At 37.8% G+C, this 20,226-nt stretch overlaps 1 protein-coding gene across 1 annotated transcript; it reads right to left on the bottom strand.

Annotated features, from left to right (window-relative positions):
- Positions 1 to 9,239: 9,239 nt before the first annotated feature.
- uncx (UNC homeobox) lies at positions 9,240 to 12,345 on the bottom strand. Its single transcript, XM_005796786.2, has 3 exons — positions 11,862 to 12,345; positions 11,229 to 11,404; positions 9,240 to 10,461 (listed from the first exon to the last, which is right to left on the bottom strand). Exons 1-3 carry the CDS (start codon positions 12,118 to 12,120, stop codon positions 9,502 to 9,504), a joined length of 1,395 nt encoding a protein of 464 aa, XP_005796843.1. The 5' UTR covers positions 12,121 to 12,345; the 3' UTR covers positions 9,240 to 9,501.
- Positions 12,346 to 20,226: the final 7,881 nt, after the last annotated feature.

Genomic DNA, 20,226 nt, shown 5'->3' on the forward strand with positions numbered 1-20,226 from the left:
AACAATCTTGACAAATTCCATGGATTTAATTCAAATTCTCACTTAGATGTCGTTATTACACCTGTTAATGTGCTCTATCTGGAACACATAAAATGGCAAAAGCACGAGTGGTGGTTGCAGATGGCCCATGGGGCCATGTTAGCCAGATTTAAGACTTATAAAGAACTGACACACACAAATAAATTTAGACAGTGTTGCTTTAACATCTGAGAACACTATTTAACTCATCCCATCTCGGGAAGTTTTCACACTTCACACTTCATTAACCTCCAGGGCACAGATTCCCTTGGAAGTCAAGGAAGGGAGGAAAAAAAAACGTGTCTTTTTCAAAATAAATCGCCACCGAGCGGTAATCTCCCAATGACAGCATTTACATGCAGACAGTACACCAGATAATAACTGATATTCCGCCTAGAGTGCGATTCAGCATGCTTCTTGTATGCACCTTCATGTCTCGATCGCAAATTTCCATGTGCACACATAAACATATGCGATGTTTCAAATGATACTGTGAAAAGCAAGCTTTCACTAATCGCCAGAAACAACATCTGTGAAAAGGCAAAGTTTTTGTCTGAATAGCCCAGACCCATTTGATTTGCACCACCAACCAGCAGTTTTAGTGAGGAAGATGTTAAACATATTTTCTACAGTGTTTACTTGTTTGTCTAAGCTTTCTTTCTGAGAAATGTAAACATGTGGTTTATTATCTTATGACACCCACATATGAGCTCTATATCTGCCAGCATCAAACATAAATTGATTATTTTTATAAAGTTGCATCAGCAAAAGACATATATTTTTCTATGTATAACATAATCATCTTGGGCTAAACAACAATATTAAATTATTGTTAAATTACATTTTTTATTTAGTATTTCAAGTTTTTTGTTAGAAATGGGTACTTAAAGGGCGTGCTGTGGTGGCGTAGGGGTTAGCACGACCCATATTTGGAGGCCTTGAGTCCTCGACGCTGCCGTCGCGGGTTCGACTCCCGGACCCGACGATATTTGCCGCATGTCTTCCCCCCTCTCCTTCCCAGTTTCCTGTCAGCCTACTGTCATTTAAGGGACACTAGAGCCCACAAAAGACCTCCTGGAGGGGTAAAAAAATATATATATATTTAATTAAAAAAAAAAAAAAGAAATGGGTACTTAATGATTAGGTATTACAGATTTTCATTGCCACCCCCCAATGGGCAGGGGATTGGTAGATCAAATCCATTTTTTCTTGGAAGCCACAGGGTTCAACTTACATGATAGTTAAATCAACTGCTGTTGGTCAAACTTCCATCATGATCCCCAACTTCTGAAATTAAAAATATAATATCACCGCTGCTACGCAACAAGAGCTGCAATGCTCTGGGTCTTGCTTTTTTGATGCTTTGCATCTTATTAAATCAGTCTCACACCTGGCCTTGATCAGACTATTGTAAACATGTAGGCAAATTGTTTAAATGCACTTAATGCTGAGAAATAAGATACTTATTGAATGTATTGCCAATTACCCAGGTCATTGACCCTAATGGCTAATAAACCCTACTGGATCTCTAATTTAGAAGTGGAACACAACACATGATTAAAGACAGTTTAATTAACAACATATGTCATAAAGATATACTGTATATATATATATATATATATATATATATATATATACGTCTTCGTAAAATAATAAAAAACAGTATCAGTGGTAAAAATTTTATCTGCAACTTCTTTTTATTTCAGCAATATTCATGTTAGCTATCTATTTTTATTGCATACCAAAAATTAAGAGTTGTTAAGATTGTCATAAAATGAAATATTTCTTATCCGCTATTACTTTTATGAAAATAGTGCTTCTTAAAGATCCTTAATTCACAAGTTTTCCAAATGGTCATCAAGCCTATGTAGCATTTTTTTTTTCTAAGCTTCAGTTTTTAGCAAGGATGATGTCCAATACTCTTGACTTCTCTTCATTAAAGTAAACATTAGGCTTTCTTTTATATTTTTTTTTTATTCTTAGATAGTAAAAGGGGAAACCAATAAATAGTTTTAAAAACTTCCAATATGGAGACAATTTAAACTGTCCGCAGAAAAAAGAGGTTATCTGTACACAAGTGAAAAAAAATAAAAATAGACTATCGTATATAATCTCCACGGACAGACACCAGCAGCATAAGCACATAAACAGCTGCCATCCAAACTCTTTCCATCCACCTGTAATCAATACAATGGTCTCGTTTATTGCTGCATACCTGCTGCCATTCTTGTGCTTTTCATGAAGTCCACAGGGGACTTTGCTCCAATGTCGTCTCAGTCCTTTTGCTGTCATCCACTACAGTGTCTTCCCTCGGATACAGCTTCCACAGGCATTTGGGACGTAAATGTAAAAAACAAACAAAAAAACATACCTTTATCCTCCCAACAACTGAGACTGATTCACCTCCTGATTTCTTGTTCTGATTCTTTGCATCGATCCAAGAGAAAAATTATGTTATTGAACCCAAAAGTCAAAGACTCTTCATGAACTGAGTTCACATGGCTACCCAAATGCCCCCACTGCTACAAATTGCAGTTTCAATTTGGAGAACTCAGCAAAATAAGAAGACAAAGCATTCTTCTTTTGTCTACACTAGGACCCAGGGGCCGTTATTTGTGTATTGTTGCAGATTTTGATATAAGTGACAAGGATTTTTAAATTTAGACTAGTCATTGAGCGCACTGTGAATGCAAACCTCAGAATTTGACATTTTGGTTCAAGTTAATTTTATTAGACAAACGTTCTCACATAACAAAGACACACCGAAGAGCTCTGGGAATATATTATAGCCTCTTTACTTCCTATTGTATTTCCTGGGTCATTTATCTCCCCGTGTTTTGTGATCTACAATGCTATTACCTTCATTATAGTATTGAAAATTATACTTTTCCACATTACCTGAAGTCCTTCTACTGTGTTTAGTAGCACCTCCTATTTATCCAAACTGCTTCCAGAGCCAGAGCTTGAAGCCTCAGCTGGATAATCATAGCTGCTGGTTATCACATGTTATACTGAACCATTTAGACGTTAGGCTGATTGCTGTTATAGCCTGGAGTTTTCTGTCTGTGTCGCTCTTCCGTCTTGGATCAAGAGTTGCTTTCACACCCTTGTTACACCAAAACCATTCCTAAGTGACTGCCTAACTCCTTCCTCTATATCTTGTAGTCTGCTGTGGCATTGCCAGCAGCATATGGAGGATCTGGTGAGGGTGTGCAGCCTCATGATGTGGTAAACCCTGGATTTAATCGTAACTAGTTGTGGGAGTAATTATTCGCTTACATAATGCATTTCATCTTGTTACTTATTACTTACTTCTAATTTCACATCATCCAAACTGTTGCCTGGACATTTCTGAAGGCTCCAGGTCTGCTACCTTTACTTTCAGTGATATACATAAGCTAAACTAATGATATAACCTAATGATTCTTTGCAAGCATTCTTATTTACTATTCTTCCTCATATAGTTTTTAAGTCTAAAATAGAGATGGTTATCACATATCATCTATCACTTGGGTTTGAAATATATTTTAGGCTGTATGTACCTTAATAAGTAAAAAGTGCTTGAAAAGTTAAAAAAATGAATTAATTTTACACATTTATATGAAATACAAAACTTGAAACAGATTACATAAAGTTTTCTGGGAAATTTAATCAACTCTTTCTCCATGTCCATTCCCCTTCCTCCCTGTGGTGCTTTAGTTCCTGTCTGAAATCTAAATACTAAAGCAGCAGCCTCTGTGGATATAGTTGTATCACTCCCCTAGGCTGCTGCTAAGTTGTTTTTTTTGCTGAAGTTCAGAACATTTTTGCAAATGGAATCCATTTACCTAATTAATTTCCAAATGACTTTGTTTTCATTGTATTATTGTGAACTTACGGCACAGTTTGCAAAGTTGCCATTCCTTCAACCTTTCCTCTTATATTGGCTTTTTGCTGAATAGAGTAACTGAGTCCACTTCTGGCCTTCAATGACCAGTGTCCCTCATATTTTACCTTTGTTTCAACACAGCTGATTCACATGGCTGGATTCCTTCTTTAGAATGGAATCCAGAAACGTTGCAACATAGTCACAATCCAGAGTGTGTAAAAATGTGTAAAAAAAAAAAAAAGCAGGTTCTTAACAGTAGCAAAAAAAGTGCAAAACTACCTTTTCTAGAATGTAAAATCTTGCATATCGTTTTTTGTAGTACATCATGTATGACTGACTATTGTTAAATGAGTACATTTCTAAGGCCTTGAAAACATTCCACATTTTTCTTTGCAAACTGTCACATGAGAGATTGCACACCATGACAGCTTTATAAATCCTTGCAGAATGTAGCATGTGTTGAAGAGTGGCGCTAGGGCACAGACTGATAAGCCAGATCAATACATCTTAGCCCTGTTTGAACATTTTCCATTCATTCTTCTGTAACAGGTAAAGAAAAAATATATGAATCAATTTTTTTATCTTTATATGTGACGCTACATGCGAACAAATGTACCTCTGTAACTTTTTTCTGAGACTGAGTTATTAATATCTTCATCTTATATAATTGTTTCATGCATTGCCATGGTTTTGTGTGTCAGTTTGCCAGTTTGCCTACATGTACCTAAAAGTGGAGCTAGCTAAGCTGCAGCGTCAAACTGTAAGTGTTTGGATCTTATTCTTGCCATTATTGTAAATAGAAACAGCAGACAAAGTGTTAATTGTTATTGTGCTATGACAATCTATGACATGTAATTACTGTGTTGCCTGTATTCAGAAAGCCATAGTATTCAATGTGTGATGCATGTCTTTTGTTTAACAACCTCTGTTAGTAACATTTAAAACTAAAATAGTTGATGAAGCACTCATTTCTTTATAAATGAGTTTCTTTTCAGAACAGCATGCAGAAGATGACTGAGCTTTTAGACAGATCCTTAACACACCATGATTGATGTCGTGCAGCTCAGAAAGCATTTATTTGCTATTCTAAACTTTACCTTTTGTAATTCAATGTGTCAGAAAAAGGTTGGCAGTTCTGTCGTGAGACTTACTGAAGTCCAAAAATACCTGATTAATAGTTATGATGATGAAGAAAAAAAAACTTTCCTGAGCATAATTTTGGGCTGCAACATGTGAACCATTAAAAAGTAACTGGATAGATGTGAACACAATGAAAGAGATAAATCTTTTTCTAAGTCGCAATCAGATTTTATAGCAAAATTGTTGCACAAAATTTAACACCAGAAATTTAGGTGGGAGGATGTGACCTGGCACAAAAAAAAATGCCACAAATTGCCTTGTTGTCATTTTTTTTTCTTCGTTCAAAATGGCTTATGTTAAACACTCTAAATGTTTGAACATTATCTGATGACCATACATTTTTTCATAGTTTCAAACTTGCAACAATTAAAACTATATATACAGGCAATTTTGCAATTTTGTGGCATCAATTTACTTCCTTCTAAACATGGTGCATTTTTCTCTTGTTGTATAGATGAAACTTCTTAAATATTCTAATCCTTGCCCAAAGCCATTTTAACATAATATGGAGCATGTGTAATAGAAATAAATTACAATATTAAATGCGAAAAACTTCTTCTCCTAAGTATTAACTAAATATGCATTATTAGAGGTCTTTCTTTGCTTTTAAAAATGATTCCTGAAAAAACTCAGTTTTTGGTCTATTGCCAGAAGTTAATTATTTTCAAAGTTCTTAGTGTGTTATGGCAGAAAACAATACGCTTTGTTACATGATAGTAAAGACATGTGAATATACTAAATATATATGAACAGACTGTAATATATATATATATATATATATATATATATATATTTTTTTTTTTTTTTTTTTTTTTTTTCCTGGGAATAAGTTTAACTTAAATTGGTCCAGTGGATTTGGGAAAGATCTATCTATTGGTTCTCAAGTGTTGAACACATGAAAATCCAAATGACTTAATAACCATTTTTAGGGGCTTTTTTTTCGCAGAGTACTGTGAACTAATTAAAATAATTTTAAGGGTTGTCCTGAAATCAATGCAGATGGTAATTTCAGGCTTATCCCAGGTATGCACGGGAAAGATAAGAATGATTAAATCCGCCGGCGCATTAATGAGTGTGAGATGTAAAATAATCCTAAAAGGCATGGCAGAGTTGCTGCAGGAGAAGCCAAATGTCAAGTGCCATTTTATTTCACGGAGGATCCTTGTTTTTTTTTCTTTAAGGGACCAGGTTTTCTTTCTTATCCAAACTGAGCCCTCCGACTCTCCAAGATCTCTTACAGGAGCACAAAGCGCACATGAGAAGCCTGCACAGACAGATGGATTTGTGACAAGTGAGCGTTATTGTCCATTAAAGTTGATTCAGACTTGAAACTTGTAAATCCCTCCACATCACAATATCCAAGCATTAAATGCTTGGTGAACAAAAAAAGAAAAAATGCTCCAGATGACAGTCAAAGTAGACGAAATGATTTTTGAGCAGATTTTGTTGCTAGATGAGATCCTGTTTTTGTTTTTTGCGGGGTTTTTTTAAGAGGAAACAGAATTCAGCTCATTTAGCGCAGTGAAACAGTTTCTAAACTGACTCAGTTTTACTCGGCTGTCATAAAGAGAGGAAAACAATATGAAAACAGCCTAAATAAAAACAATTACTTTGGAAATTAGATTTTTTTTTTCCTGAAGATGCTCATTTAGGCAGTGCTGTAAAGAAGACTCTCAACATCATGGCCATAATTAATTGAGCAAATTTGTTTCTATTAAATAAAACTAACACACACAGTAAGAAAACTCTATTAGCCTTAATTAAGCTTGATATCCTAATTTAGGAGATGGGTGGTTGAAAACAAGGCATTTTGGTCGACTTTTTTTTTTCCTCTGTCTTTCTCTGATATGAAAACCCTACCAGCTTTCTGCCTTTGGGCTGCTTTTCCTCCTTTGAGAGTTGGAAATGAGAAATGGAAATGGAAATACCAGGAGGTGCTAAATTAGCTGCCTGATCTGCACTTATTGCCGCATACAGGCCCCTATTACTTCTCCCAATCTGCGCCTCTCTTTTTAGCATTCCGGGCATGGAGGAGTTCCGAGATAGCAGATTTATCAAATGGTAAAATGAATGCATGATGATCAGTTAAATTGAAAATCAGCGTCTGCATGACAGCCCGACCTGACACCGCCGTAATTAGAAAGAAAAATGATGGCGTCCGATGCATAATAGAGCAAAAACAATTTACACTCTCCCATAATGATCCGGCGTTCAAATTGAAAATTTCTCCGGGTATAAATTGAATTCATAAAGTATGATTCATGGGACGACACATCTCCTGGAGGCTGCCTGGGCATATCGATTGATAGTTTGTCTTGAATCATGCAGCGTGCAGCTCTCAGGCAAGAAAAGCTTAACTACTTAAGCAAATCGCTAATTTCACCTTTAGGCCACCAATGTGCAGCCAGCGATACTCCTATTCAGTGCGCTAATGAATTATGGATGAACTGGGCATACGTCCCAAGGAAAAAAAAAAACAGAAAAGAGAAAGCATAAGAGAAGCATTTCAAGAAAGAAAAAACACACACAAGCATGATTGTGATGGGTTGTTTTACAAATTGGTGAATAATCCTTGAGAAAACACAGAGTTTGGACTTTTTTTGTTGAAATTTGCGGGGAAATTCTTGAATATTCCCCCCAAAATTATTTAGATTAAATGTTACTAAAGAATGAAAAAAATAATATTAATATATATTTTAAAAAAAGCAGTACTTAAAAATACCATTTCACCATTAAATAAATTTTAAACAATCTAGTTCAGGGTTTTTACACTTTTAATTATTTTATATATGTTTATTATTATTATTATTATTATTATTATTATTATTATTATTATTATTATTATTATTTAAAATTATTTAAAGCTGTTTTTTTCTTTATTTTAAGCTTGCTTCATGTTAACTTATTTCTGACTCTTTAAGAAAGTCTTCAAGGCAAATCACAATCCTAATCACACAGACAATAAGGAAGCTATGACCCCAGTACATATGGCCACCTTTAACCCCGAGCCACGCGGGCCTGAGCGCGTGCGTGATTTCTGCGCGTGCCATGCTGGTTGTGTCTGCTCCATGCCTCCGCTCCCCGAGGCCCCCACAACCCCCACAGCCCACCACCACCACCGCCACCAACCTAATAAGACGTTGCTTCCTAGAGCAAACAGCTGCATGGGTTGAAATTTATGTAAATATTTTGAAAGGGACACTGGCTCAGGGATTCATTTGCGCCGGCTCAGACGTAAAGCTCGCTCCCTCTGATTATTTCCAATTTATTTGCAAATCAAAACCCAAAGAGAACTCTAAAGGCTATGTGATATTTATATATATATATCCCCCCTTTGCTTTCTTCTGTTACCGTGCTCTCTTCCTTCGGCTTGATATTGTGGTCAGCGCTGCTAATATTGCGAAAGGGGGAGCAGATGTCCCAGATCCTGCGCGGCTTCCCCGGGGACCAGCAGCCCTATTAGAACAAATGTGTTCTGCTATTGTAAATAGGCACGTTTGCCTCAGCCCGTCCTATTACAGCCGACGCGTGATCAATAGGCTGATAACACAGAAACATCAATGTAAAGCGACAGAACAATGAGGGATATCATCGAACATCTATCTTAATATAGCCCTGCTACAAGGGGCCCTGACAATGTGAGGAGAGAGAGAGGAAGAGAGAGGGAGGAGAAAGGAGAGAAAAAACCTCATGAAAATGCCTCCCCACGAATCTCCATCTCCTTTCCAATATGCACAAACACACACACTCCCAGCTGCCGGGGCTATTATTTTCCTATTTCAATTTGACACCCAGGCCTTTTCATGCTAATTCTATTATTCTTGGAAGTTTATGTGATTTCATATCACTAGAAATCGGTAATGTATTATAACCCCCTTTGAGCTAAAATAAACTGAATCCCCCTGCAGTAGCCACCGGGAAAATAATTACTTTCATATCAAAACTCTGCAGGAGTCGAGCGGGTCCTTTTCGCCTCGGGCTCGTAACCTCATTTCAGCGGGGGCTTATAGATGAATAAATTTGTTAAGGCAATATACAAAGTACAACATAAGATTTCTTTAGGAAAAAAGCCTTTCCCACTGTACTGTCGTCCTGCGCCGCTATTTAAGATCTCACACGGTGTCAGATGCTTGTATACAATAAATTTATTTAAGAAAAACCTTACATATATAAATAGTATAATACCTTTTCTTACAGCTCTTGAGGATTTTTGTTGGTCTTGTTTTTTTTTTTTTGTTTGTTTTTTTGTTGTTGTTTTTGACATGTTATCACACATTAAATACTCTCACACACTCGCAGGAGGAAAAATAAGGAGAGGGACATTGTTAAAAAAAATTCAGCAGAGTTGGGGCAAAACCTATGGAGGTTAAATGCAAAGATGTAGTTAAGCTTTGGCCTAATTAAAGGTGTCGTTTAGAGGCTATTTCTGCATTTTCTTTCTAAAAATAAAAAATAAAAAATACCCTCCCTCTGATTTATTCCATATCGACATCTTCTGTGGAGTTTAATTGTGTGGGACAGTCACTCAGAGGTTCGGGGTTGACTGTGTGCTCCAAGTGCTCCTTTTTGTCCGTGTCGACAGGCGTTATGAGTTCAAAAGTCGACTCGCTGCAAATAGCCGAGCTCGGTTGTCCAGTGGCAAACGCGGCCCTGGACGGGCTCGATTTCTCCTCCTGTCCCACCTGTCCGAGCTTTTGTGCGTCCGGTGAGCTGCTCCTACATCCCGGGGAGTTGGAGGAGGCGCTGCAGCGGACACCGGACTGGTCTCTGTCCGCCGGGGCGTCTCCGTCACAGCTTGCCGCTGCTGATGACGTCTTCAGGGCAGTCTGAGGGACAATGAATCCAAGCGGCTGCGTGATGGGATAGAGCAGGAAGTGTCCCTTCCCTATTAAAGGCCGCGAGGAGGGTAAGGCCGCGGGGTTGCGTCTGGGTCTGGAGTCCGAAAGGAGGCTCTCGACGCTAAACGGGTTGAGTTTCTGCAGACTTGAGGCTCTGTTGGTGTTGCTGGAGCACAGGCTCGGCCGGTGGCTGGGGTCGGGCGAGTCCAGCTCGGATCCGCCAGCATCCCGGTCTAGGTGTCTTTGGTTCTCGTTTTGGCTCTGGAGGTCGCACATCGACTGGTTCCCCCCCACTGAGTCAAAGGGTGGGCACGTGTTGTGGTCACTGTCGGTGACGTGCGACACCCCGCTGTCGCTGTCCGACCCCGGGGTGTGAAATAGATCCCCAGAAGCGAGCTTGTTCTGGGACTTGAGCAGCCGGCGCTCCTGCTTCCGCTTCTTCTTCTCCAGCCTGTCCAGCTCTCTCCGGGCGATCTCCTCTGGGTCCATGGGCTCCCCGCTGCAGGTGGTGGGGTGGGCGTTGTGAGCAGGTCGACCCGGGCCTTTCTTTGTGTTCTCCTTTTTCCTCCATTTGGCTCTGCGATTTTGAAACCAGACCTTCAGATAGAGAAGTGGAGGAAGGGGGAAAAAAGTGAAAACAAGTGTAATGAGCACTGGCTGCCCCTGCTAGGGTCAAATTAATTAGAGCCAAAAAAAAAATGTGTCAGTGTCTTTGTAACATGGTAATTAAACAAATAGTGAGGTTACACCTTCCTCATGTTGTTTTTTTTTTCTCCTGAGCCTTTAATTAACTAGGCCTTATTAAAAACGAATGCATTGAACAAAAAACAAGTTGGGATAACTTTCAATAACATAATTTTTCACAAATATGAACTGTCCATGCGAATAAAGTTTACGTGTAATAATAAAGAAAAAATATAGTTTAAGTATTTATTTATTTTTATTTCAAGCATAATTAATATATATACTCTTGATATATATATATAAATGGACACTTATGAATGTCTGATATTTCTTCCTAGTCATTGTTGGAAAAACAGCCTGCAACTATTTGTGTTATTAAATCAAAGTTCAAAAGTTTTTCAAAACAAATATAAAGTCAAATTGTACTCATTCGTCAGATCCTGACCAATAAACTCAGGGGAAAGTAAAGTGATATGTGGCATTTTAAGAATTAAATTTAATATTTCATAGTCTTCACGAAAATAATATTTACTCATGGCCATGTAAATATTGATATTTGTTTTTATAGATGCAACAATGCAACAATCGCACATGTAAAGCGGGTGTTTTGTCACAAATAACATAACAGAGGACACAATCGAGCTCGAAGTTACAAATGCAGTCAGTGAGTGGGCATTTACCTGAACTCTTGATTCTATCAAGTCCAGTCGGAGAGCCAGTGCCTCCCTCATGAACACGTCCGGATAGTGACTCTCATTAAAAGCCTTTTCTAATTCCTCCAGCTGCCAGCCTGTGAAATTTGTGCGAGTTCTTCTTCTCTTGCAGCCAGGGCTATCTTTGTCTGGGTCCACCGAGTCTGGCAGCATATAAATGTTGGAAACAAAATGTAAACAAAGCACATAAGGTCAAAAATATATTTATATTTTCCTTAAAAAAAAAATCTACATTTTAAAAGAATTTTAACATGATTTTTATCTTGCACATGCCATGAATTTTGTTCAATTTAAAGGTGAATATGATGAAAGGAATGTTGCAGCTTCTGTTCTCGTTTTGGAGAAGGAAGCTTTCGATGTAAACACAAGCTGTTAATGTTGTAACTGAGGAGGAGAAATGTTGTTTCTTTTTTTTGTTGTTGTTGTTGAAAAATCCTCAATTTTACATGAAGGAAATGAAGTGGGAGGCGAGAACGCCTTTCAAACCCACGGCGAAGACAACTTGTCGCAACATCCAGCCTTTGTTTCTTTCTGTTTGGGTCTTTCCACAGCTGGCCAACCTCGAGCGGAGCTCATTGTGCTGTGGGTAGTGTGGCTTACCTGACAGTTTGTACTGCTGATTATCTCCATTCATCCCGCAGCCCGAAGACAAGAGGGGGTTGGAATTACCCACCGACGCCGTGCAGGAGCCATTAAGTAATCCGTCTATCGAGAAGGGAACCGCGGACGCAGATTGAAGTTGATGCCCTGCTAATTCGTAAACGTGATGGTGGCTCAGATGGTACGGGAAGCCAACCATCCCGCCGAGAGAGCCTCCGAACTGGGCGTGAGGTGGATCCAGTATCCTGCTGTCCATCATCCCGCAGGCAAAAGGAAGCGACGTCTGGAGCCCGGCGACGGGAATTTAAAAAGCATGCAGCGAGTGTGGCCAACGAGCGGGGGACATGATGTGAAGGGAGGGATGAGCTGTACTTTATCCACATGAACCTCCCAATAATTAGCCCAGGCTCGGGGAATATGAGATCCAATGAGAGGCGGTAATGGGTGCTGACGTCAGAGACGCACTCTGCAAACGCTCCCCGTATCGATTGCTAATTAAAGCTGACATCCACCTCAATAAACAATATCAGAGCTGTCACAACAAGACAGGAGGGCTTTGATAAGAACTACATCGCAACTGCACGGGGGACCCACCGGGAGGAAGGGCTCAGCGGATCCCGGGAAGAAAAGGCTGCAGGCGGAGAGATGAGGCCAGCAGCTCCCAGACTTTTTCTTTGCTCCAAACAAATAATAGCTTGAATGCGTAGAGTGTTGATATGTTGTAGGCAAAACATATCATTTGAAATGTTGTCCTCATTTATTGATTCATGCCTATTGTTATGAATGAGGTTTTTTTTGCGCATTTAAACAGGTGGACTGTTGAATGAAGGAAAAAGTACTTAATAGAAATTATCAAAAAAAATACCCCAACTGCGTAAAGCAAAAAGTTAAAGCAGTGAGTTCAAGATATATATATATATATATATATATATATATATATATATATATATATATATATATATATCTTTGTTTATCTTTGTATATCTTTGTTTCTGGTAATTAAACTTAAATTGACAACTTTTAAGTTTTGTGCCCCACATAAACACCACAAAAAATTAGAGGAAAGACGAGAATGTGACTTTATTCAACACTTCCGCCTGTTTTCCATATGTGGTCTGCCTAAATCCTTTCAACCAATTTTTATTTTACTCTTTTTATTATTATTATTATTATTTACAAATAATTAATTCGACTTTATTTATCCCAAGTCTGGCGCTGTCATAATGTTAATCAGAGTTGAAATTTCACACCCCACTCCCTGCCTGACCCTTGGCTTCTGGATTGGCATGTTGTAATAACCTGAATCTCTCAACAGAAGCTGCGATAATTGTTACCCTATTAGCATGCAAATTGTTTAATTAATATTATTATGAGGAAGTATATAATCCTCTCGTCACTTGACCCCCAAGCCCAAATAACAACCCTCTGCATTTCAGCGTGTAGCCCTCCATTTTAATGAACTCCTCAGAAATGATCTCGACCGTTTATCCATCTTAGTCTCTTTTTTTTTAACAGCAGCGAGCGCTCACTCTTTTGTGTTTTTAACTTTTAATTTCAGCCCACACGGACACAATCTTATGAATTATTCCTCCCCAGTCATTCAATTTTGTACATCAAAAATTCAATAATTGCTTCCCGTCACCTACATATGTAGGAGGTCAGAGAATATATATATATTTGTGTGCATCACCCCAGCTGAGGAGCTCAGGGGCTCAGTGCAAAGCAGCCCCTTGACACAGTCTCCAGAGACGCAGCATTCAAATCCGTTTTTTCTACAACGGGTGACATTGTCAGATTCTAGCTTTAATTAACCCGATAATAAGGCGAACAAGGCCAGCATTCAGATGCGGTGCTGCCCTGCCTTGTTTCCTTTGTGTGTGTGTGTGTCTGTTCATGGCAACTGTTCAAAGGTGGAAATACTTTTTCTTAAAATATGAAAAAATTCTTCTTCTTTGGAGTTGCTAGGATGACAACACGCTGTCGATCTCCGTCAATAGAAAAAATATTGCATATGGGCTAATTGATTTACTTGCCAAGAGATTAGATATAGGGGAGAAAGCTGGTGTACGCTGACAGCTATACAGACACTCCGATATCTTCATCATTTTACAGTTTAATGCAATAACTCACATTACTAAATATGTAAAAGTTGAAGTACTGGTCTTTTTCATGGTTGTTTTCCTGCTTTGAGCGTCACCTTTTGTATCACTCCTCACATTTTGCGTTTATAAAACTTCTGTGTTGATTAGAATTTGTTTCAAAGTCTCGTTGAAAGAAGTGACTGAAGTTTGATGTTGTGCTCTTTACGTCTCCTCTATTTGATATAACTTATGGACGTACTAAATTCAGCTACAGTCTCTGAAGGGAGCTTTTATGGTGGATGATTGGGTGTGGGCAAAATCAACTACTCAGCGCAGAGGTGAAGAAAGACAAGAAAGTCTTCCCATAACACTCAAACTTTGCTCTCAGTTTTGCAAATAACAGGGACAGGTGCCATGTCTATAAAAGTTCTCTCTTTTTGATGTTTAGCCTCCACTTTCTTCCAAACACATGTCCTGAATGCCACCATCTTGCGTTCTTGATATCCTCTCTTTGGAGCCCGAGGATTTTGCAGCTGCGCACTTGCTTTATCCATAACAGATAAAACAGGAAAGTGAAATTCAGCATGCCAACTTAACATAGGTGTTCACATGATCTACCTAAATCCTCATTCCCAAAATAAGACACAGGACTTATCAACCAGTCCGTCCAATAATGATGCCTACTTTAGCAGCACAGAATCACATTCATTTTTAATTAGGCAGGCAAATTAATAGGCAGCAGTTTAGGAGTTTAATTACTCAATTAACTTCACGCACGTTAATTTTTAACTATCTAAATTAGGTTGCACATTATTCGATTTGATGATAATTATAGAATTAAATAAAAATTAATTGTTTTGGATGATTTGGATGAACTAGATGCAGTTCCAATTAAACAGCAGGGGGAAAAAAAGAAAAGCTGGGTGCCATCTTAAGCTCGCAAATCCTTTGATTCGATTTTAAGGAAGAAACTCTGCCTAGAAATTTTCTCTCTGATCCTCCGAATTCTCTCTCCCTCTAATCCCACAATTAAAAGTTTCCTCCCATCTAATTATCTGTAATTGTGCCGCTGTCAAAGTAGAATGGAGAAGTGAAAGCGATTGATTTGGACTTTTAATTCAGTTCATTTCTGATAGAAGAGAAAGTAATTCCCTTCAAATTACCTCATTCAATCCTGACACCCTAATGCCCTTCAAAATCTTTTTTTTCCACTCTCCAGCATTTATATATTAAAAATGAAGCTGAGAATGACTAGTGCCTCCTAATAATAATAACCAAACTTCCATTAGAATAATAATTTCATTTCAATTAAAACTGACTTATCACCTTTGCTAAAACGTGCTTAATATGCCGAAAATTATCAATGCTTGAAGGAGCCCAAACTGGGGAGTCTAATTGTAATCAGCAAATCAGAGGTGCTTGTCGCTGCCGTGCCTTTGCAGAGAGGCAGTCTCGGAAATAGAACTAATTTACTCAACTCCCCCGGGAAATCCGCTCAACAGATTAACATTTTCAAAATATAGTAATGATATAATTTGAGAAATGGTGACGCCAATTTGTGAGAAGCCTTTGTGTGGAATAATTTGCATTTTTTTTCCTCCCTTCGCCACCGCCTGCGTTTTGCCCCCGTTAATTACAGCTCCGCAGATGAAGGGTGTGCTGTTTGACTCAGTGCTTATTATTCAACTTCAATCTAATAATTCAACTCTACAGGAATATGGGGGGGGCGGGGGGGAGTTGCCTCACCCAATTTTAAGCCACCCTGGATATAATCCCAAATGGATATGGATTGGTGAAAATCTGAATAGGTGCATTTAAACAAGTAGCCCTGTCACTATGTTATGGATCATGTGCGCATTAATCTCTGCATGTGCGCATAGGACTTGCGCTAAAACATGATTGGATAGTTTCAACAAAAGCTCCAAACTTCTACCATCGCATTTGTACTGAAGGGGGTGCATTTGGAGATGATTGCACTCTCCTGACTTTCAACCGACTGTTCACTGTTTGCAGAGAACATGTCTCAGAGATGCATACTTTAACATCGGTTATTAATCGAAGTTTAAACGCAAAAGACTTGGAGCCACCTTCCAAAAATGTTGTTTTTAAAAGTTGCTGTGCTTCTGCGTTTAGTGTTTCCGCTGCACACTACTTGGAAGAGGATTGCTGACAATGTCACAACTTCTTCAATTTATACAGACAGAGTATTACATAGACAGTTCTGTAAGTGCACAAGCCATTACACTTTCAAAGTAAATCTTGGAAATTTACTTTGAAAGAAAAATGAGTTAATTCTGTGATACAAAACATAGACTTTAATGGTGTGTGCATGGATTTTTAAAATCTGGTAGAAAAAAAACTAAGTACAGGAAAGATGTTTGGATTTTCTTGTTGACTTCAATAACGGAAATTGCACAAAAACACAACTGTTCTAGCACTCATAGGTTCATCTTTGTTACAACATCTCTTTAAAAGCATCTATCTGACACCTAAGCCTTTGTATCCTTGACCCTGCCATGAGAATGTGTTGAATTCTCAAAACATCAAAACCAGTGTTAAGCCAGGAAGACCTATTCTGCCCTCTAGTGGCTGAGCTACCTCAGCTCAAGTCGCATAAGAAGACTGTTTTGGTTCTGATAGAAAGATATCAGATTACACACTGCTGGGTTTTTGTGTGTGTGTGTGGGGGGTGCTTGCAGAATTGAAGATCTGACATGGCAGATCAGTCAGGGTGCCCATGCTGACCCCTATCCAATGGAAAAAGCCTTCAACAGTAGGCACAATAGTATCAAAAATTGAGAATGGAGCAAAGGAATAGGGCAGCCTGGTCTGAGGAGTCATTCTGCTTCACTATATAGAGAGCACACAACACCAGGACAGGCTATCAGTGGTAACAATGTGATTCATAGCCTTTTGTTGGGAAAGTGTATGGTTACTGGACACATACATAGAAATATTTTGCTTCCTTACAACTCTTTTTTGGTTTTACTTTTTATTAGCACATTATGTTTCAGATCAAGTACATTTTGAAAAGCACATAGCTTGAATGAATACAGAGAGTGTTTTTCAAATGGTCATGTCATTTATTAAGGTAGAAATGCTACCCAAGCCAACCTGGGCTTGTGCAAGAATTTCTTTGCCCCCAGTGTTAACTTAATAAATAAAACTCAATAAATTGCTTAAACAGAACTTGTGTAACAATAGGAAAGCAACACATCATGCACCAAGCAAGATTAATTATAGAACAGATGAAAAACAAAGTAGCTGACAGCCATCAATCTTGAAAGAGTAGCAAATCGATTATTAGTGCTTTGGGAATCCAACAACCTGAAGTGTGAGCCATTTTACACATGTAGAAAACATGAAACAGTGGTGAGCCTTCTCAGGTTCTCATATTACTCCCGGCAGTGAAATGACTCATCCAAGAAGTCACAAAAGAGCCAAGAACAACATTGAATTGTTGTTCTGAATCCTCTGTCCCCATTATGAAACCTGATAGCAGCTGGTAACATCATGCTGTCAGGATGCTCTTTTGCTCAGAGAGCAACCTGGTCAGCTAATTACAGGGAGAATACCTAAAAGAGATTGGTTTGGAGCTGCAAAACAGTTGAGAGTGTGACCTTCTAGATCCTCTCACTTCCTATTGCACATAATCTGTCTTTTAAAATCATAAAATACAGATTGAACCTTTGTTTGTAAACTGTTAAAAGCCAAAAACTGGCACTGTCACTTTTTGCAAGGCACCACTTTGTAAATGTTTAAAGGAAATTATGAATAAATGGGCACTCCAATTACCTATGAAGTAATTGGAGTGCCCATTAATTATTTGTGAAGAAGTTTTATGCTCTGCCCCAGCTTTAAGTTGGAAATAAAAAAAGGAAAACTTTAGATCCCAGGCTGTCATGTCTATATACACATGTGATATTTCTAGTGGTCACAATTATGGTGATTTCCTCGTTCATCGTGTTTTTATCTTTCCTTCTCTGAGCTGTATTTTTTATGAAGACCAGTGCTGCCACCAACTGGTAAATCTTGGAAATACACTCTCAAGCCTGGCACACAACCAAAATGTTGTTTGATAAGTCGTTTAAAGCCAACATTTTCTTAAGAGCTAACCTGTGTCCCATAAAAAAACAATACTGAAATCAGTTTCAACCCAAAGTGTGCTCACATTTGGGGTAACAGCCCAATCCTGAATTTAACAACATCTAAAGCACATTCTTTGTACATTTTATTGGATTATTGGACTTGAGTTTAAATTATTAATGTCAGAGTGTGAGATTGAAATTATATGGCCCTATCACACTTTTTAATAAAAGTGAGTTATGCACCTTTTTGTGAACTTTTGTACTTTCAAATACTGATTGGGCATTCAATTATTTAACACAGAGAAAGCAGATAAATATTTCTTTAGCTGATGGGTCATTAACAATCACTTTGTCAGAGAACCACTCAGTAATAATTTAAGAACTTCATGGACCAGGGAATTATATGCATTACTTATGATATTATGTATAGATGTAATCTGAGAATAGTTAGGAACCACTGAAAACTACAAATTGTAACTGGTGAGCTGCAGCTATCCATTGTCTACTGGCTGTGCAGTGTTTTACAGAGGTGAACGGAGTACATTCTGGACAGGTTGACACTCCATCAAAGGGTAAACCCAGAGACACACAGAACAAACATGCGTACACACTCACACCTAAGCAAAATTCAGAGAGACCAATCAACCTGAGACATCTGAAGAAAAGCTATCCATGCACATGGAAAGCATGAAGACTATTCAGAAGGAGCGCAAGCGTTTAGTCAAACCTGGATTTTTTTTCTGCAGTCCTATCTACTACTCCACCATGCAAGCCATATGTGCTGCAGTCACTCCGCAAAAACAAAATATTTCAGCATTTATGGTATTTTAGTACAATGGCGTTTTTATCTTTCAAAGTGTTAGAGACAGAAAACAAAGGGAAACATAATTCACTATGCTTAATTTCTTCTTTTTTTTTATTCCAAACTATGCTTCTTGCTTCTTGCATTAAACAAAAAAGGCAAGTATATTAGTATTATATTATTACTATTATTATAATAGTATATTAACTAATGTATGACTTGATAAAAGTCAAACATTAGTTGTCACTTGATGCATTGAGGTGTTATATTTCATTTAATGTCTCCTTCCAGTTCCTCTGTTTTGAGTTGTCTGAATGCAAAACAAATTTCCTTAATGAGTGTATTTAGACTAGCCTAAAGCAGTACAGTATGTATTAGTCGTAATGTAGAACTGTGGACCAGCACTAATATTATCATGATGTTGTGTATTATTCTTTTCTATCAACACAACTTTCATATCGTTTTATTCAAAATGTCTCATTTGCCTATGCTAATAAACACACTTAACATTTTATTCCAGTCTTGTCAGACTGAATATGGACTTTTGAAGTGAAGACCAATAGTAAAATCCAAATTAATTAGGGTACAAGTACCTTGCTGAGTGCATTTACATAAGTGACAGAAACGTCACAGCTGGAGACCAAAATCATATCAAGTGGATTGATCTTGATTGTATCAATCAAAATTAGGGTAGCCTACTCTGCATTTAAAAGAGCAGAGATGCAAATAATGTCTTTTTGTTTCAGGGCTCCTAAGCTCATTAAAAGTTTAGATTTTAAGAGAATTTGTGTCGCACAAATCTAATGAAGCCATAAACGCATTAACTAACAGAGCTTGGGTATGTATGTCAACTGTCTAAATGGATGACTTTTAAATCCTTACATGGAGAAGACTTATGTTGTTTCAGTAAAGTTTCAAATATTATATATGTTGGTAACAGCTTTAGCAAATGAGGGTAATGAATATGAAGGGATAAATATTAATTTATGATAATGTGATTTTTTTTTTATTTGAGTGCAAGAATTAAAAAGGTCAAAAGGAGCAAAGAAAGTTTGAATTGTTGCTATTCAGGGACAATGATTATTTCTTCTCTTATATTTGCCATTATTTTTCTGTTATTTTATTCTCTGACATGTTACAGTCTTTCCAGTAATTTTCAACTCATTTTATGTGTAACTAAATATTAACTCAAACGTTTTAAAAAAGGAAACAGTTTTACCACTGTCATGACTATCCACTATTTTAAAATTGTTTCAACTTAACATCTGAATTTCCTTCTTGAATCTATCTATTCATGCATGTTATCCTGTTTACTTAAAAAAATTAATGAATATTTTGCTCATTTTTTCGTGTTTACCCAACATTCATCTTTAGTATGTCATTATATTTCCTTA

This window comes from Xiphophorus maculatus, chromosome 16, assembly GCF_002775205.1.
Source record: "Xiphophorus maculatus strain JP 163 A chromosome 16, X_maculatus-5.0-male, whole genome shotgun sequence".
Lineage (NCBI taxonomy): Eukaryota > Metazoa > Chordata > Actinopteri > Cyprinodontiformes > Poeciliidae > Xiphophorus > Xiphophorus maculatus.